At 49.2% G+C, this 24,284-nt stretch overlaps 1 protein-coding gene across 16 annotated transcripts in view; it reads left to right on the top strand.

Annotated features, from left to right (window-relative positions):
* Nucleotides 1–4,617: 4,617 nt before the first annotated feature.
* The window catches only part of Rim (Rab3 interacting molecule), a 103,870-nt gene continuing 84,203 nt past the window's right edge, over nucleotides 4,618–24,284 (top strand). For all 16 annotated transcript variants that reach the window (XM_076524742.1, XM_076524736.1, XM_076524745.1 and 13 more), the window contains exons 1-2: nucleotides 4,618–4,751; nucleotides 12,761–12,965. In XM_076524742.1, the coding sequence (XP_076380857.1) occupies nucleotides 4,642–4,751; nucleotides 12,761–12,965 (315 nt within the window). In that variant the 5' untranslated portion in view covers nucleotides 4,618–4,641. The remainder of the gene's footprint in view (nucleotides 4,752–12,760; nucleotides 12,966–24,284) is intronic.

The following is a 24,284-nucleotide window of genomic DNA, read 5'->3' as shown; positions in this document are numbered from 1 at the left end:
TCATTAATCATGCGTGCCCGTACATTGTGTATCATAAAAACGGATACACGAAACAGGTTGGCAGAGTCTACTGGCGGCAGTGGTTGGCAGGACTATTTTAATATTATTGCCGTTGATCGATCGTCGTTTAATGGGCGAGCACAGTTGGAAAAATTAAAATAAAATTTCTTAAACGGAAGAATCTATTTACGAATTAAAATTAGTTTGCGACATTAGATATTTGTGTTCGGAACGTTGTCTGATCGGATAGACGTCGATATTACTGTCTCTATCTTCACTCTACCGGAACGATTAAACAAACTTTCATTTATGTTAGTAGAAACTACGTTGTTTTTCATGACTCTGATGTCTGACAAGTACAGACGCATACTGCTTTCAGCAAGTAGATCCGGGCGGTCTGATCTAGAGCAGACCAATTCTACTGATCCGTCACGGCGATATCGTGCTTTTACTACTGGAACGAATAAATTTCACGCCTAATTCATTTGCGAAGCTGAACATATGACCATTACCGACCGCGTCAGATCATCAGTCAAAGCGAGCGGTTTTTATTTTTCCACGAAGCCAGACACCCGCGATCAATCCAGATTGCCAGCTCCCTGTCCCCGATTTTTCATTCAAACTTTCCTTATCTCTCGCTAGGGTTGCTTCTAATTTCGGACGTAGGCGGGGGCGTCGCGCGAAATTTACATCGCGGACAGGAATTCGGCGGTACAGAAGTTTTTACGAGCGCTGGTTGAACTGCGGATCTGGTAGCCCGGTCCAAAACTCGTCGGGGCGAATTTCGGGCAGCGTACCAACTCTGGCAAACTTCGCCGATGTCGTCGACTGTTACGGTTAACGTCCCGGAACAGCGTAACGAAACGGTCCACGGGTTCCCGGCGTGTTTGCCAATAAACTAAATACCGTTGGCCGCTATCAAAGAAGCAAACGATTCGACGAGCATCGCCGGTACAACGAACCGGATAGTTCATAGTTTCCCGGGTTCAGCGGACAGGGGCGGCCGCTCGATAGCGTTCGAATTCGCCGCCAGAACGAGACAAGTGGCACCGTTGCGGCGGTGAACCCCATTGGCCTATAGCTCGATCAATACGGGGTTTTCCATGACGTAAGTGCGGCTTGTGGTCCTTATTGGTTCGGATGTACGCCGCATCCCATTATTTATTAAGACCGCATGAATGGGCGCCTTCTCGATGCATCTGGACGCCGATTCTCGGCCGGCACCCGCGACGCCGTGCTCCTCCGGCTGTCGCCTAAGCTACCCTCTACCCTGAAACCGGAGAGACACGGTAGCGGGTACGTGGAAAAATCCACGGGACTGCGCGGTGGCCGACCAGCGTCCTCTCGGACGTCTATCTCCCCTACCTAGGTCCTGGCACGTCCACGAGAAACCAGAATTCGTGCAGGCGAGTAGGGTGGTGGTCCGTAATGGACAAACAGGGGACGGTGGGAGGGTTAGCGGTTCGCGCAACTGCGGTCGTGGACTGAAAAGAGGGAGGGAGACAGACAGAGGAGGAGAAGGGTGTCTTCCGCGCGTCGAAAGGCTCGGACTCTCCGGTACCTCGGTTAGATTATTTTCGTTTGTTGATGGTCGTCGATGGTGGCCGGACCGAAACGATAGCCGTGGCACACGGGTTCTCTCGCCTGGGGCCAGGGCTCCGGGATCCATCGCGCGGTGGATTCGAACAGGAAGTCGATTCGCGGCCGGAAATTAGCCCCCTTCGCGGACCGGTTGTCTCGTTTCAGCCCGTTGCCGAGGAGGAGGAGAGAGGGTCGGTGGCGCAGAGAGAGCCGTGGTGGCGAGCCAGGCGTGGAGAAAGAGAAAGAGAGGGAAGGTAGACGTCGTGCCGAGGGAAGGGCGAGGTAGATAGGACCAGATATAGAAGCCGGGGTAGAGGGAGAAAGATGTAGGCGAACGGCGGCGGGCGGCGACGGGGTGCGGAACCGAACGGGGGCGGGGGGGCCGGGCACGGGGTGGTTAGAGAAGGAGAGAGAGACCGTAGGGAACGGGAGAATGACGGAGAGGCCGAACCGTCAGTGAGAGTAGTACCAATCGCGGAGCGTTGACGGACATAAGCGCGCTAGGGGTGTGGAATAAGCTCATTCGTGTGTTGTTCTTGCGTCGAGCGTACAGAAGGGAAACGCTGGAAACACGGAAGTGAAGGAGTATCGTTCGTTCGGCCATAGTCGACCACTCGGGCCCCGTTGTTCTGGTGCACGCGTGTGTAATCAGTGCGAGAGAGGGATATTGGGCAGCCGCCGCCGCAGAGAGAAAGACGGACAGAGAGAACGAGCGAGAGAAAGAGAGAGAGAGAGAGAGTAAGAGAGTAAGAGAGTAAGAGAGAGCGAGCGAGCGAGAGAAAGAGTGAGTGAGAGAGAAAGAAAGAAAGGGATAGAAAGAGAGAAGACAGAAAGGGAGAGAGAGTCGCTCGCGATAACACAGAGAGAGAGTAACTGGCTGTTTGTTAACCTGACGAAAACCGTGAGGATCCATACTCCTCGGGAGCTAGGATCGCCCGAGAGATCGAAGGACGAGGCCGAGCAGCTGACACACGGGCTCTCCTTGATCGACGGTGGTGCTCGTACGTCTCGGAGAACCTCGAGGACAGCCGGTCAGCTGGGAAAACGGCTCTCTCGTGGGTGTGGAACGATCCGGTCTAGGGCGATTGATTGTGTGGGTGTCGCGGTCGCTGCAGAGACGTCGAAAAGCGCCATCGTTGTGTCGGCCGCCACGTGAATCGCGGCCAGTAACGAGTACTTGTGGCGTTAAATATCGTCCGGGACCGAGGCACACGCATACGTGGCGGGTGATCTAAGCGCGAGTGCACGGGCACCCGGCCGTCGAATGAGTCCGTTCGGTAGCTAGCGAACGTCCGGAAGAATCATCGCGACAAACTGTGGACGAACTGGACACTTCCGAGGCGCTTGGATCGATCCGATATCTCCTCCAGCCGAGACGAGTTCGATCGTCCGCGTCGATCCCACACCGCAGCAGCAGCAGCAGCAGCAGCAGCAGCAAGAGGAGGGGTGTTTTCTTACCTACAATATAAATAAGGAGAGCATATACCCTGTGACCCGTTTTCCCCGGAATCGATGAGATTCCGAAAAAGAAGCCGAGCGACAACCCGCAGGAACACGACCACGTAGCCATTGCCACAGCGTTCCGGGATTGGTCAGGGTTAGGTGGACCCATCTGGTCCGATCGCTCGGCCGCGCGGAAGCCTCGGCGAGGCAAGCGTTCCACCTGGGGGGCCCTGGGGTGCTGTGTGTGTGCGTGTGTCGGAAGTGTGTACCAGAGAGGCGGTGTGTGTCCCCCCTGCAAAGTTCAAGAACCCGGGACCAGTCGGTGTGTACGGCAGAAACGAGCGCAGCAACGTCGGAGTCACCCGCGCGCGTGACCCGTTTTCCTTTTCAATCGATGTATTCGTGAACTGGGCCGCTGGCTCGCTCGAAACCTCGGAACTCGGCTGACGTTCCCGAGTGTGTGCCGCCACGGATCGGGGCACGGGCACGGGCACGGAGACGGGAACGAGCACGGGCTGACCAAAGAACGAGCCCGAAGAAGGAAGAAGAGAAGAAGGGGCCAGCGGGAGAGAAGGAAACGGCGTGTCGGGTAAACAAAACCGGGGGGAATCGGCTGGTAAACGGAGTTCGGGGCGACGCGGGGGTGTGGGTGCTCTCTGCGAGTGCACGCGTACTTCGTGGCAGCGAGAGAGAGTAGGAGGTTGCGCGCGTCCTAACCTCGCCGCCACCGACGCCGACGCCGCCGACGCCGCCGTCGCCGCCGCCGCAGCCGCCGCCGCCATCATCATATCGGGGACGCGAGGAGGAACCTCGTCGAAGGTCGCTTTCGAGGAACACCCGGGCACAGCCGAGCGCCGTTCCATGAAGCTGGCTTTGAGCGGAGGACGTGCCACGAGGACGGAAGAGAGAATGCGAGGACCTCCACACAGCCTGTGAACATGATTTGTCATACAGATGCGGCCAGTGGTAATCGTACGACGAGAGACACCGACGACAAGGACGCCGACGGGGACGACGATCACGGAGCCAGCAGCGGCATCATCATCATCGGCCAGCGTCGCGTCGATGCCACGGCGAAGCTGAACCATCGCATGAGAGCAGCCAGCCTCTCCTCCTCCTCCTCCTCCTCCTCCGGCGACGATAACGCGCGAACGATAAAGCCCACCGTGCTCCGCGTCGGACAGCCGAGCCTCGTACTCATCGTGAACGTTATCATCGTGATCGTCATCATCGTCGTCGTTGCCGTCGACCGACAGACAGTCCCCCGTGATACCAGTCGCGCGGACAGGTGCGCCAGCTCCGAGCACCGATCAAAGGAACGCACGAAAAAGCAACACCGGACACGACCAGACCTCGGTCCAGCGGAGGAGGGCACACCGTGTTGTCGCGGCCAGCTGGTACGATTACCAGGTGTCGGATGACTCCCTCCGTACCACGCAGCATTCCCGTAGTCGTAGAAAGGACGCGATATCCCGTAGGAAGGAGCGTTGCCGCGCGGCGAGCGAACCTCGTCGCGGCATCTCATCGGCGGCGTCGTCGGTGGTGCGCCGGCCCGCGCGTCGCGCTAAACTTCTCGCGATTAGACCTTCCCGTGCACGTTCCTATCTTACGTCCGTGATGGCGGCTGTACCTGATATGTCGCACCTCACCCCCGAGGAGAGGAGCACCATCGAGGAGGTTATGATAAGGCAGAGGCAGGAGGAGGAGAAGGAGAATGAGATTATGAGGTGCGTACCTGATAATACCTCTCGCAATTGCGATATGCACCGGCCGATTTTAACCTGTGCGCGATACTCGAATGCAAACTATTTTACGATTACAACATTGAACAACTTTGAACCTTCTATTTTGTCGCGCGTTTTTCATCGACATTTACCTTTCACGTTCTATATTTGCTTTTAATCTATTTCCGAAGATTTTCCGTTGATTTGCAATGCCGACTGTTTTCGTACTTTTTCATGCACGAGTGGCTTGTTCGAATTTATTCCGAATCGGTCGCGATTGTAGCCAGACTGTGGAAGTTGGTGCATTTGCAACGAAACAAAGGTTTCGATCAATTTTCGATAAACATTTCTTGTCCCCGAGTTTCGAATGCGCGTGAAAATCTACGATCTTCCATGTTTTAACTTCGAGATAGCGTCTCCTTTGTGTAATTCGGTATCCAAACAGATATTTATATCCTCTTACAATAATGTTCAAATTCAACGAATTCGTATGTATGTACCTTGTATCCGCAGTCTGGTTATCGTTTGTTTCTCTAATCTCGGCTAGCCGACGATCGGAGTCAACAGTCACGATCAAACAGATCGTTCTCATTTCTCGTTAACGTAATATCGACGAGAATTTACCGCGGGTCGACTGGGAACAAAAACTTTTGCAGTTTGTAAACAGTAGTGGAAAGGCCTTTGCGACCAAGGACTCCGGGCTCGTGGCTTCCCAAGAGAATGAATAAGTAAGCGACGCAAAGTCAGAGAGCGGTCGCGTCGGCCAGTAGTACGAGACCTCAATGGTCAGACGGCAGAGAGAGAGAGAGAGAGAGAGAGAGAGAGAGAGAGAGAGAGAGAGAGAGAGAGTCGGAGCCCACGAAATGTGGACGAACGGGTCACGCGTCGGCGATCGGAATTACTGAACGGAGGAAACGATATCCGAGATCGATCCGGCACACGTATTTCTTGCCCAGCAAATTGCCGCCGCGAACGCGTTCCATGTATTTTCTGGATTCACCTGCTCGGCTAGTCCTTGACCGCTTTATATACCCGCCGCATCTTCTCCTATTTAGGTATTCATCGTCGCGCACACATCGTCGCGGACGATTATCCTGGCTGGTTCGCGCCGCGAAATGAGAATCCGTCGTCTAAAGCCCTGCCAGCGATGATCAAGCTCCGGCAGCTTAACGATCGTCGTCGTTCCGAAGGCACGAATTCGTTCGCCGTGCCACCGAACTGTCGATTCAATCGCCTAGGTCCAACGGCCTTGACAACTCCCCGAGCAATTAGAAACTTCAAGAACATAGTTCGAGACGCGTTCCGTATTCAAGATTCGTTTTCTTGCCGGGAGGCCTCCGTCGTTCGTTGCAATCGCTCCTCGGTCCCGTTCTTGGGAATCCATTCTGTTAATAGACGCGCCCCGATTTCCATCGATCCGCTACTTTCGAAACTTCGAACTTTGAAAAACGATTTGCAACCTCTTTGAGGGACACCCTGCCGCATTGTATAAGCACACGAGACACCGCGTTGATCCTCTTGGCTGTACATTGCCATCCTCCCGGCGGTGTCTCGAAGCCACGGGCATCACTTTTGCCAGCTTTCGTGGCCCCGGATCAGAGCACCGCATTTCCCTATTCGAGTCAGTCGGATAGCTAGATAGATGATTTCTCCGGATCAGCGACCGTGGGTTCTAAAAGCGTCGTTGCACCTGGCCGAGCCGGGGGTGGGTGACGGATGCGACAGCTTCTCTATTCGCATGCAATTACGGTTGCCGGAGGTAGGGGTGCATAGGCGAGGCTAGGCTAGGCGACGCCGAGGAAAATGGGCGCTGTTCTTCCGAGGAAGGCGTTTTATTGATAGGTTGTCGCTGATGGAACACGGGGACGTGAGAAAGCAAGCCCCGGCCGGGAGAAAGAGAGAGAGAGAGAGAGAGAGAGAGAGAGAGAGAGACAAAGACCGCGGCCGTCCGAGGGGGTGGTAAAGGGAGACGCAAGGGGGTCGGGGACGCGTTGGATCGAGGGAACGATAGACGGAGAGGGCGAACAGCGTCGGACTGAGTGGGACGAAACGGAGATAGAGTAATGAGGAAAGCGTGCTTCGCCATACCGATGCGAGATCGTGTAATGTGGACGACAAGTACGTGTAGGGACGCATGTAAAATGCAAGGCAGCGTGGCGGCAAGCTTGACGTGGCTCGGTAACGAGCTGCTGCAGTTGCATAGGGTATGCATAGGGTATGCAGGCTACGGCCCGTGGATGGAGTGTAAAAGAGGCTGGATTGGCACGGTAAATTCTTGGATGGTGAAATATAGAGGGTACCCCGCGTTTCACCAGCTCCGCGGGAAACTTCCAGGCTCCTCGGCGAGGCAACCCCGCGTCCTGCGCGACGCCGAAGGACGACAAGACCAGTCGCCGAGCGACGCGAACCCTTTGATATCAAGCGGTAATTTTAGTTCTCCTATAGAGCTGTGTCCCGCTCGCGTATCGGAAGGCGATTCCGGTAAAAATAGACGGTAACCTTTCAATCCCTGCGTGCCGAGGCTATTTTGTGCACGCGTGCAGAGCCGGCGCCGCTGAATCCAAAGGGATTCACGCGTCCTTCCACGATCAAAACCGCCCACAAATTAATACGAGCCTCTCGGCAACAATCGCTTCGTCAGCTGGCCATTTAACACCTTCTTCCGAAAGGAATCTTCATATTTTTGGTGCCGAAGTCTGAAAAGAAGTCGTCGCTTTCCAACATCCGGTCTTACTTTATACGTGCTCCTGGTGCTTTGATCGAATGTCAGAGATCTATCGAGTGTCCACATTCATTTTAATCAGTTAGCAGCTTCTGTCCATGACACAAAAAATGTTGCCATTTCTTCGTGACGACTGTACTCGTCAAAACTTGTTAAGAAACTTATACATTTTGATATTCTTTGTTGAATTATGCATTTTATAAAAGTGTTCTATTTAAACAACACGCGAAGAAAATGAAACGTGTAAAGTACAATTACAGTAACTTACCTACATTCTCAGCAGAAGAATACAATTTTACGACGATTTCTAAAGGAATGAACGATCTCCATGTTTAGTAGACCGCGTTCGTAATTTTCATCGTGGTTAGCATAAAACGAGATTGAGATTTCATATGGAGATACATGTGCCCTATGGTCGTGAGTAGAGTCGTATGTTCTCTCAGTTATTTTAAAGACCAAGTTGTACAATGGCAGATTCGGCCCAGGGCATTTCTCAAAATCAGTCTGAGCCCCCGGCAGCTTCTGAGACCGACGCGGAACACATTTCTGATAACCTATAGTTCGGATTTATTTCTGGAAGCGCAATCCAGGTCTGAACGCGTTAACTGGTCGCGGAGGCGGACACTGTTCGCATAGCGTCAGGAATAATTCTTGGAAGAATCTCTCGGAGGAATGTTCCCTCTCCCTGGGAGGAATATTACGTTCCACGGGGCTCTCCGGACGAGAAATCACCCCGTATTCCCAAGGATCTCCTTTCCGAGAATGACATTTATTCTCGCCGGTCGATTCCTCTCGGCGCGAAATCCTGCGAGTCGCACAATGACGAACGGTTCCGGCGCAGGGGCGGAAAAATACCGAGCTGTCGGAAGCTCCGACGCATCGCGGATAAGAAGAATTCTTTGTCGATCGGCCGAGGAGAGAAAAAGAGAGAGAGGGAGACAGTGGGAGAGAGAGAGAGAGAGAGGAAGGCTCGCGTGAAAAGCGTAGCGCCCAGCCCGAGACCGGCCCGGATTTTGCAGGACAGAGGCGTCTCGCGCGCGCGAAATCACCGAGGTGTTCGTTAAGTAACCTACATTTCTCCGCTCGGTTCTCCGCTTTTGATCCGCCCCTTTGTCACGGACTGCCGTGTACATATATATATGTATATATTTATATACATACGTATATATATATATTTTTTTTTCGATGTATACGCGTGTATATTATTTTTTTCTCGCGTGACGGATACCGAGCGAACGCCGAGAAGCCGAGCTCTTTCTCGCTCTCTCTCGATCGGTGCTCGCGTGCACCCGCGGCCGATTATTGGTAAAGTAATTAGAGGAACGTAGGCGGACACGGTGTACATTGTGACATGCCGCCGCCGCGACCTTTGTCTCGCGATCGGCAAACTCAAGATTTAGGTTACCGCTTTGCGACTGTTCGATGCAAATTTCCGCCGCGAACTTCATCCGACCCGCCGCGGTTAATAGGGCCGCGCGGGTTCTCTTTCGCCGACTACGGGTCTCGCCTCTCTACTCACCAAAAATTGAATTAGAAAGGTAACGACGACCTTCGTCGATCCTCGTCATTTCTTGCTATTTACGCGACAATTTCCTCCGGAACATCCTGTACCGTTTCTGCGGATGCAGAAACGCTCTATTTCAGCATCTTAAGCGTTGCTCAACGATCATTGTTCCCTAGCTTTCAACAATGTGACAAATATAATTGATTGGTTCTTCCGATATCTCAATAGTCCCGGATTAGGAACAACCCTGTAGGCGTTGCCATTATTAAACAGCACATACACGCGCGCCGTATCAATTAAAAGCGCGATCGTCGTAATCGAGCCGTTCACGAGTTGAAACAGTTTTCGATACCAGAAGCGAAACTTTCTATAAAAAGTGGACGGAAAGTTGTTAGAGCGTTGCGGAAAAGGGAATAGGAAAGTTAGATCGTTGGTGAAACGTAGTAGAAACCAGAAATGACTATTGTTTGATCCACTTTGTGTATCACGTATGCATCGTGCTATCGATTAAAACGGTAACTTTCTTGGTTACTTAATGGTACACAATATATTAACTTTCTCAACACCGTTGCGAACTGTACGTTCGCCAACCTGCAATTACAATGTCCTCGTCACAATACGGAATACAAAACAAGACTTTTTACACCACGTTGTAACTAGACAAAACTTTGTGGATCGAACTTTGCAACAGAAAGCTAAAAGAACTTACGAACAACGGCGTATTATTCTCATCTCCCGTTTAAACTGTTCGAGGAAGAACGAGAGTCTGGTTTGCACGAAGATCCGTAATCATAACATCCACACACCGGCAAGCATAATTGATCGGCAACGCGACGTCCATACGTTACGAAACACCTTGGGTAACTACCCTCTCGCGGTAGGAAGTTCCATCTGCCGTTGGGGTGGCCGGGTAGATAACGATCAGAAGGAATCCAGCCCGTTCTGGTCGCTTCCTGTGTTCCAGGGCTGGAAGTTTGAACCTGCCGGTGCCAACAACCCTTCAGTTATAGCTTGGGAAGTTCCGTACACGCGACCTAGAGACCGAGACTTCCGGTCGGAGAGCTCTAGACCCGTGCCAAGTGTTCCCACATTCCTCCCGTTTCCCCCGTGCACCGACGCTAACCTACTTGGCTTAGAAATCGCGGGTGCCTGGACCTTCTCGCGGTGTCCTTTCCCCTGTGATTACCTCGGTTAACATTGTTTACGAATCCCCTTGGCGGCAGCTCCCGGCCCGACTCCGACGGCGAACGTGTTCCGCGCAATTAGAGCTCCAGTTTCTTTGACGAGGCCAGCTATAATGTCCGGGAAAAACGAATCCCCGAGTGCAGAGGCGTGGATTGTGTCCCCTTAAAAAAAAAAATTATCCTCAAGCTCATCAGCTTCGCCCGGCTTTTGATCCTTGATGAGAGACCGTGTCGATGTTGATGGAACGCTGGAACAATTTCTTCGCGAAAGTTTCGAGGCTACCGAGCTCGCGATCGCCGGAGGTTCTCTAATTAGACGCGATCTTCGTTCGTAGGCGATCGATACGCGAAAGTCTGGAAAGGTGGCAGATGCGTTCAAGTTTCGCTGGCCAGGCGAAAGACGTAGAAATGTCCTAAGCCGGCGACGGCGGCGGCGGCGGCGGCTAGAATAAATCGATGGCATCGGTCACATTCCATTCCAGTTCAATTACCCCGCCGATAAATTGACTTTCCCCGGTATCAAAGCGTGACCGGCTCCCCGGCTCCGGCCGCTCACAATCCTATCTTCCAGCCGCTAATTAACGAATGCTCCGCCGCTTATTCCCTTCCAAGGACCGGCGAGAAATAAATACGATCTCTGGTGTTGACCTTTCGAGGCCTCGATTGGCTCCGCATACAAATCTGCGTTTTATACAGGGAAACAGCCTCCAGTACTCCGACCTTTGGCTCGAAAATTGCTGGCACAGATTTCCCCGGGCTCGATCGAATGAGTTAACCTCGGGTTTAGGTTTAAAACTTGGACGGATGTTTTTTCGCAGCAGAGAAATCGGTGTTTCTCCGGCAGAACAAGCGCCGAGATTTAGGACTGCGGCGTGTCTTTTATTAATTAGCCACGGGGACTTCAGAAGCGCGTTAATAAGACACTCCAGGGTCTCTGCACGGATGCGAAACACCGCTTGTTTCGCTCCTCGGGCTCCCTGTCCCTGCGAGGGATTTTTTTCGTCGTGAATATAATTGTCGTTCCCCGTCGACCAGCCGTCCGATCGTTGTACAGTCCATTTAATAGAAGTCGAAAGGATGTTAGAGCTGCCGGAGGTAGACTCTTGAACGTGAAATGGCTCGCTCGTCCCTCGACTGGCGGACGAGTGGCAACGGTTTCAGTCACCGTGCAACGAATTACTTACGCCACGTCGGCCGGATTAAGTACCTGCGTCCTAAACGAAATCATATTGGGGGACAGATGAAACTGGAACCGGCGGTGGAGCGCGCGGTAGCCGCAATTTGCACAAAAATCTCGATGTGGCCGGACAACAGACCCTCCGGAGTCTGAAGTTGAAACGCCGCGTCGCGGGGCTTATTATTTTACTTTTTCCTCGCGACCGTGCTGGCCAAATACTTGACAACGTGTGCATGGACATTTTCCAAAGTCTCTCGGGAATTTCAAATGAATGTTTCTAGTCGGTGAAAAAGTTTCATCGATTTACTGGGTTCGTTTGTTTTAGACTACGGATTGTTATGGATTTACGACGTACACGAGTTTACAATGATAAAGGAACATCTATATTCATTAATATTCACAGTATTTTCATTTTATTCTGATCTGAAAGAATTTTCCAGTAGGAAAAATACATTGTAACAGATTTTATATTGAATATTTTTGGTTCGTTTTTTTTTTAGTAAGTAGCTTAGGGAAATTTTGCATAAAGATTTGTCGTCTATCTATGATAAATCTTTTGACAATTTGCAATCACTCTGTGAGTTATGATTTTATCAAAGAGTCTCAACGAGTCAGTGACATGTGAAATATTGATTAAAATGTGATAAAACCATTGCAATAAGAAGCAGTATTTACATCACCTTTTAATCGGATATGTTGCTTTCCATTGTCCTTAGGGACAGAAAATTGAATGTGCATTATGCTTATTCGTATGCTCAGAGATTTTCGAAAATTACAACAGAGAGAAATTTCTAAGTGACCCTTGTATCCTGCAGCAAACGCAGAAAATCTGTATCGCAATTTTCAGTCATTTGAAAACCATAAATGTATGTAAACACATATAGTCTACACGAAATTGTTCGATGGCTTGAACCGTCTCAAAGGAAGCTTATCCTTTCGCATAAACAATCCCGGCGAACACGAAACAATTGCATCTATTTAGTCGGCTCGGAAGCCAAGAGTTCCGGCAGAAGTTCGCGGAAATCCGAGTGATTTCAAAGTTTGCAGCGATCGGCGGCAGGTTTGAGCGTCCGAGTCAACGTTCTTGGCCTCGTCAAACGTTTCCCCGGCGTTCTCCAAAGGAAAGGTCGGCGGTGGGGTGGCCGACAGCGTGATTCGCCGGCAATAAAAGTGGCCGAGCCCAAAAAGTTTCTCCTCTCCGTTTAATTTGAGAGAGGTTCGCCCTCAGAGGTTTCCCTGGCTCGCTCGCTCGCGACGTTCCAAGTAATTCGAAGCGTCCCGAAGCGAAGAGCTTCGCGGTGGTTGCATGGTGCTCGGGTTCTCCGGGTTTATTAGTTGAAATATCGGCGGCCGCTTCGTTCACCGCGAACTTTTCCCCGTGTTTTCAGCCGGCGAGGGTAATCATTGCTCGTTGTTTGTCCGCAGACGAAAGCAGAACGAGGTGAAGGTCCTCGAGGACACGATACGGGCCTGCTCGGAGTTGTACAAGAAGGCGGGAGTGGAGCTGCATGCCACGTGTCACATATGCATGAAAACCAAGTTCGCCGCCGGCGCCGGCCACACCTGCAACTACTGCAGCATCCGGTGCTGCGCACGCTGCGGCGGAAAGGTCAATCTACGGTCGAACAAGGTACGCCCGAGATTCGGAAAAAGTCAGCGCGAAGGAGAGACGAAGGAAAGGAACAGCCGCGAACGGTCCAACCCTCGTTGCTACATCGTTCTCAAAGCTGCTATTCTAGATCGAACGAAATAACACTGTTGCGCGGAAAAATTCCAACGCCCGAGACCCGGCCTGAATAGAAGCAGCACTCGCTACGCGCGCGAGGCTTGAAAGCTGCTCTGCTCGGGTTACGTAACGCCCCTATTCAGCCGGTTGTTTAATAAATAGTAAATTCTCACGTGTTACGCGAACCTGGGAAATTCAGATTCTTATTATTTCGACTTCGGGATTTCGTGGATGTTCGGTGAAGGGGCTGTTTGCGTTGTTGTCTTTAGCGTCTGGCCTTATTGATCTGTAATGTGTGTACAGGTGGCTGTTCGAATACCTCCGTCTCTTATGCATAATTTAACATGGTTAACACGCTCGCTGGCTGCGTTCGTTTCGAGAAGTGTTGCAACTGTTGCAACGTAAGTGTACCTTCTTCGCGAGATACTTGACACGTGGAAGGAATATTTCTGTTCGCTCGTGATCGAAATGTTGCGCCATGTGTTTCAACTTTGAGTAAAATCGCATTGTCCGGAAATCTTTCTTCGTAACACACGAGCCGCTAAAATATCGGAACAATTTAGAATGCTTGCGAGAACAAAATATCGGGCGAGACTCGACGAAGACAATTTTGCTATGATAAAAGGTTCGCAAATTAATTTGGACTCTCGCGAACAAGCAACGCTGGTGGCGAACGCGTTCGCTATCAATTTAGAGCATGACGCGTAGATACAATTCTCGCGAGAAGGCAGGAAAGACGGCCCGTAATCCGGTATTTTTCTTTTAATTACGAGAACCACTTAAATTTAGGGAACATCGACACTTTGAGGGATCGCCGGTTCTATTTGTCGTCGCGGTGACCGCGAGCAAAAAAGATTCATTACCTAAATGAAAGGATCAAAGCGAATCCGCTGTGGCGGAGGGATGGAAATACCGGTGACATTTCAGGGTTCGAGAAAGATTTCATGTTCCAGCTCGAATGAGAACGTTCGCGAGTTTTGTGAAAGCTAACGTAAGAAGGAATTATGCAACAGTTGACGTTTAATCGTCACTTGCGCGAAGAATCGTGAGTGGGGACTGTTATTGGTCGAGCATCGAGGGGTCGGCGGGGCTGCCGACTAACTGGATACGTCACTGATCGATAAACGAGATCGTCGATCCTATATACACGCGAAGGTCCGCCGCGGGCAATGCAAATCAATGTTTTCATAGCGTGAAAACTGGAATCAACCGGCTCGCCCTTTGTCGATAACCCTAATCAATGGGTTTACAGAAAGAACTACTATCGTCAGTTTCGAACCCTTATCTTGCGGTCATTGTTAGAATCGAGAGAACATTTTGGTTCATGAAACCAACTTTCCATTCTTCAAAATTTTCTTCTTAGCTACGGAAGAAAGATAGTACGTTGATATTTTGAACGTAGCTTTGTTGCTATTTTGGCAATCTGAAATCATTCATGAAAATTCTATATGTTCTCAATAAGCATAGTTGCAAATCCTACTGCATGATCTATCAATTCGTTAACTCGTTAATTCATGCTCAGTTGGCTGAAACTCGGTAACTTTGTTATCGGACAGAAAGAGTCGAACCAAGCATTTTTTAAATCCCCATGAGGGTCGTTATCGCCTCGCCGACAAACACAGCTGAAACAAGACTTCTCTACTAAAAATTATTTAAAATAAAATGTAAAATTAGAACGACTCCCTTTCTATTCTTCCACATAAGTTACATCGTGGGGTTGCGAGCGACCTGAAATAAAATTTCAATAATTAAAATATTATTTATTATCTCCAAAATATAAAAAACCAAAAGCTCGATACAAGTTTGCAAAAAGATGTTTGTCCGTCCCTTTGAACAGCATGAGTTTGGAGGATAAGGGAACCCTCAATTTTTTAGCATTTATTTGCACGTTTGCAGACAAATTAAAAATTTTGTGGGGTCATCGGCAATCCGAGGGGGTTGTTCTAGGGTTAATAATTTATGTATTCTATCTAAAGTCGCGTCATCCGGGTTCCAGCCATAAACTGTAAAGACCGAAAACCGCGTGATCGATCGCGAACGCGTTGAAACACAATTAAAAAAGGCAGGGTGCAAACTCCAGCGGCGATCGTTCCCCGTTCAGCTAACCTTTCAATATCAATGAGACATTGAACGCAGTTAATTAACATAATTGGCCGGAGCGTCGGTTACGATGATTGCGGGGGGCGACGCGCGAACCTTAGGAAATGTCAGCGTCGACCGAGAAAGTTCAAAGAGAGGCCGGTCTGTTCGGTATCGCCGTGGAGGATCGGGGCGAGAGCTTTTCGCGAAACTCATCGTTTTCGTGGAAATAACAGCGGGGAACTCGGCTAAACGTCGCCGAGCGATCTTGATCGCTGGTTTCACGAGTTCCGAGGACTAGACGCAATTCTGGTAACGATGCTCCCGGAAAATAGTGCGACCATTCATCGGGATTTAGTTGTTCAGGCTTCGGTGGCCAAGCGTCTCTGTCTCGAAATTACGAAACCGCGCGATGAGACCGATTCCGAAGAGCGCGAATCGCCGCTGTTGGAAATGTCAACTTCCTGGAAACAATTAAGGGCAGCCGTATCGTGAAAGACGATAATCGGAGGTACGCGTATCGCGGCGCACGCCTGAAATACGTGGAAATAATTGACCTATAGCGAGCCCCTACCCTCCCGCCATACTCCCCAGCTACACAAATTAACCCTTATCGCGGACGCGTGTACATTGCGTCCGTGGGCGTAATGCCTTCGCTAAATAACCATCCAGCGAATACGTTTCCCATTTATGCGCCGATATTCCTTGAACCGATCGCGCAATTTCCAAAGGATTTTCATCAATGGGAATGGAACTGCGATCCGGCGCCGATGCCCTTTTTATTTCGCTGCATCCCTTGTCTTTGATTACGGAACGCCGTTTACAACACGCGCGCGGATTTCATTTTTTAGCCCATTCTCTCACCGTTATTTTAACACTGGCTCTTCCGACGAGTCACGGGAACCACGTTTCAACTTTTTTTTTTATAAGAATTGTGACAATCTCAGAAACTTGATTTTTTTAATATGGCCAAAAATAAAAGTGTTATGTTCATCAATTTCATGGATTGGATAAAATTGCTCTTTTGACGAATCAATGGAACCAGACTTTTTTAATCAAAATTGTGGTAATGATTCCTCGCAGCCGATTTCTCTAGCAAAAGCAACAACTTTTAGTAGTTTCACAATCGTTGCGACTGTAAAAATATCATTTCGAAGTGCAGAATTTGTGTTTGAATTTGTGTTCGTCTACTTTTCATTTTTCGGTTTTGACGATTATTATTCGTTCGATGTTACAATTTCTTCATGCAACCGTTTAGAATTTTCATCGGCGGAAAATGGAAGAACGAAATTTATGTTTATCAATTTCATAGATGCTACAGATGCATAAATGAAACTGTTCATCATCCGAGAGTGCAGCGGGGATGGGGATTCGAATTTCTCATAGTGTTCTCCGTGTCACGATGTTCTTCTCGGAGCTTGAGCACTGGTTCCTCGTCGGTCCGGGCAATTTAACTTCGTTTTTGAAAGCGCCATGTATCCGTAACCAAGAAATAAGAGCGGCCCGGGACCCGTATAGCGAGTATACACGCGCGTGCTCCAACCGGCAAGTGGCGGTATAATAATAGAAGCAGACGCGCGCGGAACTTCGGCTTACAACTTCCTGCAAGTTTATTGGTTTTCGTCGTACTTTCGCGTGGCTTAAGAAATGGGGGTTGCTCGCTCGTTCGCCCAAAGGCTTTCACCATCGTGCACAACCCTTCTCCTTTTTGCGTTCCGCGAGAAGAACAACCGGGCGATAACAATTTAAAACCGTCTGCGGAAATGGTGTTTCTCTCGCTTTCTCGTAAAATCGTCCGAATCTCTGCATCCTAAGAATTTATTTGATATTTTTCGTCGATTTTCTTGTCCTATGTACACACTTCGATTTATTTATTTCTATTTATCTGAATTTTAGTTCGGAAATTTAAGCGCTTCTTTTTTAGGAAAAGAACCCTTTGAGGATGAATTTCGATATATTGACATAAAGGATCAGAATATAATGTTTATTTCTTCCATTAAATTATTTCTCCCCAAGTTTCCTTCAGCTTGTAAACAAAAGTGGATAATTTGGGAAGAGAAGATTATTCGAGTCTTGTGACTCATTTTTACAGTTGCCGATTGTCAATAATTATAAAAAGGAGGTGCAAGGCTCGAATTTCTTCTTCCCAAATTGTCCATTTTTGTTTACAAGCTGAAGGAAGATTAGGGAGAATTTACTGTGCTTAGATAGAGTGCCAGACTTGACGTTTATTGATGAATACGGTAGAACCTCGATTATCCGATTCTCCAATACAAGAATCATCTATTATGCAAAATACTTTTCACATATAATTAATCAGCTCAATTTGAGGCAACCCACATGCGAAACGATTTACTTGTGCAAATGAATAAAGTTGAAATCTGGCAGTGAACGTATTTCAATAATAGAGAGTTCTGGCATTGGCGCATAGGACAATCCAGATTCTATCGTATTTAAGTTTCTAACGGGTAATTTAGTTATTCTTAATAAAGGGATAAATATTCAAATATTAGTTGCAACAGCTTTCCAGCCGTCTCCTTCTGCCTCAAATCTGCAACCTAGGTGCTCGCTTCAGGCATGTCATCCCCTACAGCTTGCATCTGCTTACAATACGTGATACATTAATTAAAAATGACTGACCAAAGGCTCGAAAAAATTTGTGAAACCATGGACCGGGTTCAAACTGTCCCGCGCTGGTGGAACAAGTCGGCCGTGGCGGAAGGGTTGGAAAGTTCCCGGAGGAAATATTAATCGCGGCTAGCCCTTAACTCGCCTTGCCCCGAGGATTCCAATAACCATCCAGTTCATAAAACACGGCCGAACGAGCGTTCAAACATCTCATTTAATATGCCCGAAAATATACCGGGAGCCCGTAAGGGGTTTGGGGGGCATTGGGGTACTTTCGGGGGAGGGGGGGCGTCGCCGCGGCTGATCCCGCGCACCAGCTACACCTACACGTTTCTGACCCCCTCCCCGTTCGGCCCGTCCTGCGCCCCGCGGGGCCACACGCAAGTACGATGATAAACGTCACGAGGCGCGTTACGACATCATCGATCCGGGCTCGTACGTTTCCTCCTCGCCGGAGACCAGCCCGCCGCGTCGCGACGCTCCGCAACCTTCGCTTAATTACGCCAGTCCAGGCCGGAGGAGGAGGGATCGTTCGTGAAATTTCAGGGCCCGAACGGACCCTCCTTGATTCTCCTTTAATCGCTTCCTGGGTCCGCCTGCACCCTCGTGTATCCGTAGTCCCGCGATCGCCGGTCGCCAGTTTCGCGGCGCGAACCTCTTTACGCTCTCTTCCTTCTTTTTTTTCCCGTTTGGTCGCCGCGGTGACTTAGGCTGGCTGCGTGGCAGCCTATGAATGGGGCGCGTCCCTGCGTGACGTCACCGACCGTGCAAGGGTGGCGAGGGGCCGAGTCGGGGGCGGGAGCGAGGAACAGGAATGAAGCGCGCGGGGTGGTCGAAGGTGTGGGTGGCCGTGGATGAATGTTGGGCGGCGTGCGGGGTGCGCGGGGCCAGAGGGGGGGCGGTCGTCGGAGGGGGGAAAGGGGGAACGTGACGCAACATATTGATCTAAGTTTCGTGGGGAGGGTTACAGTCCACGATAGGCGGCGGGCAGCCAGGGGAGAGAATGGAAATACAAGGTGGCCGGTGAATTTACGTTTGTTCGTCGTTTGAACGCGGTTGTCCCTTGTTTGCCGCTCGGGGCCCACCGATCCGGGAAAGGAGTGGCTCTCGAAGCGGAGCCGGTCGTGGGCGGCAAGTCTCTCTCTCTCTCTCTCTCTCTCTTTGCTCGGAGACGAGCGAATATGGATCCCCGGTGATGTTGCGTCGGGATTAACCGAATCTGGGGCTAGGAGCTGGTTTCTCCTTGGTGATTTTTCGACGAATCGTATCGATCCGACGGAATCACGGAGCAGGCTGCCACGAGAATGTCTCGAGCGGAGCATCCGGAAACAAATATGCCCGCGATCGTTCCCGGCCCCCTCGCAAGCCCGCCTACGGCAGGCACGCGCGTCACCCGATGCCACGTCGGCATAGTTTGCGTCGCCCATCGAATTATGGCAATTTTCGATTAATGACTCGCCCGTTCCGAAATTGCTGAAGGTCCGGAAGGCAGCCAGGCACGCGGAGGTGAATAGCTGCAGAGGTCCGTGGGACGCTGCCGTGGCCTGGTCCAAGGCTGCGCGCCCCCGACCCATTGTGCGCTCGCCCGTGCACGCGTGTATCTCTGGTATTTATGTCAGGGGAGCACGGACTGACGGCAATTCTAATCGAACGCTGTCCCGAGGAAGTATCTTTCGTTCCAATACAGCATTCCACCTTGTCCCGAACCGGGGATCGATGCCTCCGCTTCTTCCAGCGAAATGTCATGCGAGGCGGCCACGGAAATCTCGTTCTTCGAATTTCTGCGGTGAATTTTCGGGCAGATGGCTCTGATCGAGTCTCCGATTCGAGCTGGATGCAAACTATCCAGGCTGACTGGGTCAGACGAATTGCATCCTCAACGACAGACTCTTCCATTTCTTGTTTACGCGATTTATCTCCTTCCACCGAGCCCTAAAAGTAACTAACGTGCGCTGCTTTTGACCAGTCGTTTTGAACGTACATTCTTCAAGAATATGTAAAAGAGAAACGATTTCTTCAATGATTCACACTGGAGTACCCGTTTAATGCGAAAACTGCATGTCTCAAAATACAGTAGCTCCTACCACGGAATGACAAATTGACCAATCGTCATTCGGATGCACTTTCATTTCCCGACCCCGTTTGTTACATCGTTCCGACGACTTCTTTCGCGGCAACGAAGATGGATGACGACAATTATTGTCAACGTAACATATAATTACGAGGCAGCGTATAAAATCCCGTGTCTTCGCAGGGACTGCGACAGGGGGTTGGAGTAGTTTCGTGTGTCCCGGCCGAAAGGAAGGCTCGCGAGAGTGCCGCAATCTCGAGAATGATTAAACGCGGACTCGCGTGATTTCCATAACGAGTCGCGGCTCTCATAAATAAGCCCGGTCGAAAGTTGGCCGAGAGTTTCCGCTACTTGGAGGCATCTGTCGACCGGCTTCTTCCCCTTCGGCCGACCGGCAATCGGCGAGTTTAGTGGTTGTATGTATGTAGGACGTCGCTCGAAAAGTTCTGGACGACCAAGTTCTGGAGCTCTCGTGACGCTAATGCACGCCGGGTCCTGTGACGCCGAAAAATCGCGAGACCGGAAAGGTCGAAGCTGTTCAGAGACACGAAACTAGCCGGCGCGTGAACGCGGCCGAGCGATCGCGGAGCCTTTGCATGGTAATTAGCTGTGTACGTGGGCGTGCGCGCCCACAAACTTCTTTTATGCACAGCGGACGTCAACGATCCCCTTGTTAATGGTCTCCGAGGCTCGTTCCGGGCCGACGATTCCTGACGCAGCAACCCGTCAGCCGACGTTTCCGCAAATTCCATTATCAACTCGAACTTCTCCACCCGCGGAAATCTCTTCAGCTAATATTACCATTTCCCCGATTGTTTCTCCGATTTTCTTTCCGCTAAACCGAACCGCGTCTCTCTCTGCGACTTTTTCGGGCTTGTTTACAGACGTTTAGGCTGTGTTCTGGAATTTTTATACGGCGCTGGTATCGAAATTATGGTAATTATTAGACTGCGGATCTTTATGGAAAATAAAGATGTTCTGCATCAATTGCAGGATATAGGAGCTAAGTATAATTTGATTTCTTCCTGTAATATTTTTAATAGGTTCTATTAAGCATACCAACATTTTAAGTTTCTTTGAATCTTAAATTGAATCCGACCGCTGTCGGATGAGTGAAGTCTCATGAAATGACAAACCGGAAAGTATTTTTGATCAGGTCAAAGCTTGTTTCTGGATTGAAGAAAATGTCTAGAAATTGTAAATATTGATGCACAAGGTGCTGAACATCTTCTAATAGCGTGAAGTGAACTCCTTGAATAGTTCATGCCAAAGGCTAACCATCTAAGGGAAGTTTCTCAATGAACATTGTCTATATTTTAGACAATGACCATGTACAAAAGTTCACAACTATAATTCACACATGTGTAAACGAACCTGCTAAGTTTGGTAAAGCTATACCATTTAGTTTGCTCAGAAAAAATGCCCGAAGTGAGCTAGTCTTTAGCAGCATATGCTAGCCATCGAGAGGAATGATCGACTTCCTCAATGAACAGTCTCCGTAATTTTGACGATAACAACGTAGAACAATTCACAAACGTGATTCAGACGTATACAAATAACTCCACAGATTTCGATAAGAATATATTATTCAGTTTGGTAAAAATAAAATTGCTAAAGTGCACCCTCGGAAATGGGAGCACCCCCTTAGCATTCAACAAGGTTGTCCTCGAATTATTCGAGTTTCGCTCGATCTTGAAAGGATCTCCGATCCGATGCCGGTTAAATACAGTCGGAGGGCACGTACACCAAGCCTCCTGCTCGTCAGTATTATATGCCGGAGCATGATTTCAGGCTAGACTTCAAAAGAGTCGGAACGCGACGCGCCCGTAGGACGGCGCGGGCGCTAGTTGGCTTGAAGGGTCGTCTGAGCACTGATGCTACTCGTCGCGCAGACTTTATTATCTGAAAACTGAAACTCTTGTCCACCATTCTGCTTTTCTTTTCTCCCTTTCTGGACGCTTCTCCGGTATACAGGAGAGGCTCTTTTCAATTTCAAACGTCGTCTTGTTCGAAATTAAAGAGCTCGCTGGCGCAAGTGCCGCGATCCGTTGTCTCCGCAGGCTACCTAGATGCAGCTTCCACGATCGACAATCGAAAAAATACGAGACACGAGAATCGCACAGCCTCGATTTACCCTCTATGCAACCGTGAGCTCTAAAATGTTGCTAGGTGCCGATTTACAACGACATTCGTCGGGACGTGTATTTTGGAGCCACGTAATATTGCGCGATTTTGTGTCCGCAAGCTCTTCGTGGTTGAAAACGCAACGTAAACGTACCAAAAATTGACACGGGCTTGTGGAGAACATAAAATTTCAAATAGCATAAGTTGTTTTTTTCATACTCCGACGTATATTTTGTTTTTAGTAGCAAAAATCTGAAATCAAGTTTCTTCCAATTTTCGATTTTGACAGCAAATTGGCAACAAAAATTTTCACTGCGACGTAATTGTAGACGGGACAAGCATGTATTACATATCATTCTAACTAATAAAAGTGTTCTAAAGATACTGAAACACTTGACTTATCGAAGCTGTTGCTAAAAGAAAATTCTGTCTCGCTCGTTGTTCTAAAAATTTATTTCAGGAGATGGAGATATGCATAAATGTCCGCAGTCCAATCATGACAATGTCCCCTGTCACACTGCATTTTCTGTTACCAAATATTTGACTGGAAAGGACACTCCAGCGGTTTCAGAGTTTCGTTACTCACCTGGTCTCAGTCCCTATGACCTCCTTCTTTTCCGCAAGCTAGAATTCCACTTTCACGTGTAACTTTCCAGAGAGAATTACTTTGGAAGCGATCATTAGACTGCAGATTTCCATTTTTGCGCTAATGCTGTTTTCAGTTTATTGCTGTAAGGAACCTTTTACTTGATAAAAGAAAAATGTCACGGATTAAGCTCCGAAACATATAAACTAATTATGCATATATTGTTCAGTTTTCTTATTATTGAAGTTTTTGCTGTATAACCCAATTTTTCTTAGTCCCCTCAAAAATTCTTGCTTGCAAAGAGTTGACAAAACTCATTGCCATTTTTATCCAAGAATCTTTTAATCAGAGGAAGAAAATTATTCCAATTTCCACGGACTCCATAAAAAGAAGTTAGCATAGAAGCTTGGTTTTCTAGATGCTATGAAACATTTTTCTAGCAACAATCCCATTACTGTGCATTAGTGCATACTACAATCAATTCTAGCGTTACTTCGTTCGCAAACTTTAACTCTAGAACACTTAAGACATTGAAAAGTTCAATCGTATCCATGTAAGAAAAAGTACTCTAAATATTATTTTTTCCATTCGAGGTAAATTTATTGATACCATACTGTTAAATAATACATTTAACCTATTTTGCCCATTAATGCAAAACATAAAATATGAATAATTTGTAAAAGAAAATTGCTAGAACAAAAATACACGTCCAAATTCTGTGAACATTATTTTACACTCTCTTAAACATGCCGGGATTAGTGCTCCATTTCATTTTGTTAGGTCAGCCTGCCCTTTACAACCTAACAGAACTCATCGAGATTTAGATCTACTGACCCGTTTTACAGGCCCTATACATTCATTAACACACAGTCAATGTTACTAGATTTCAAACAAGTCTGTATAAACCGTTTACTTAATCCACTGATTCATTCAACATAAGTCGTGCTTTCGTTTACGTTCTTGCAAAAATGGACGTTTACCCGTACACATATTAATAAAGTAAATTAAAATAAAACTAAATTGCTAAAACCTTTCACCATGCCCGGATACCACATATCCAGGCGAAGTGTAAGCTCCGAATCCGCGACAATCCGGATCGAGCTGGATCCTCGATTGCTCGATCATTTGGCTCGCGCGCGATGGCCGGCCTGTTATCGGCGTCGCGGCGAGTTATCGGATTGGCTTGAACGAGCGTATCGATCGGCATGCTCTGTACTCGAGGCGACGGGACGTCAACGTCCATGCCGATGTCTGTGTCATCGTCGTAGTCGTCGTCGTAGTCGCCGTAGTCGTCGTCGTAGTCGTCGTCGTCTGGTCTCAGGCCGGCGTCGGCGTAGTCCGCGTTGACACAGGCTGCGTACACAGGCCCCGTGATAAAGTAATCTGAATTAATTGGCCTCTAATTAATTAATGCAAATCACCGGAGCAACTCGCCCCGGAGCCGGCGAACTAATGATCATTTACGTTACACGGCCCCGTGTACGTAGCACACCCGTTCCCGTTCCCGTTCCCTCGGACCCAGGGCTCCGTTGGCCGGCCGTTCAAGGAGAGGGTGAGACGGCTCGAGAAACCACCCCTCTAGCCCCTACCAGCACCGGCACCGAGATACACCACCACTTAGCAGAAGCGTGTCTCCGCTTTTTAGGCTCGGGAAAATAGCGCACACGTACGTAGCCTAGGTACGTACGTACGTACGTACGTACGAAATGTTCGGTGGGTGGACGAAAAGGGTGCC

This window comes from Megalopta genalis, chromosome 10 (genome assembly GCF_051020955.1).
Source record: "Megalopta genalis isolate 19385.01 chromosome 10, iyMegGena1_principal, whole genome shotgun sequence".
Lineage (NCBI taxonomy): Eukaryota > Metazoa > Arthropoda > Insecta > Hymenoptera > Halictidae > Megalopta > Megalopta genalis.
This window is presented reverse-complemented; position numbering and strand designations above follow the sequence as displayed.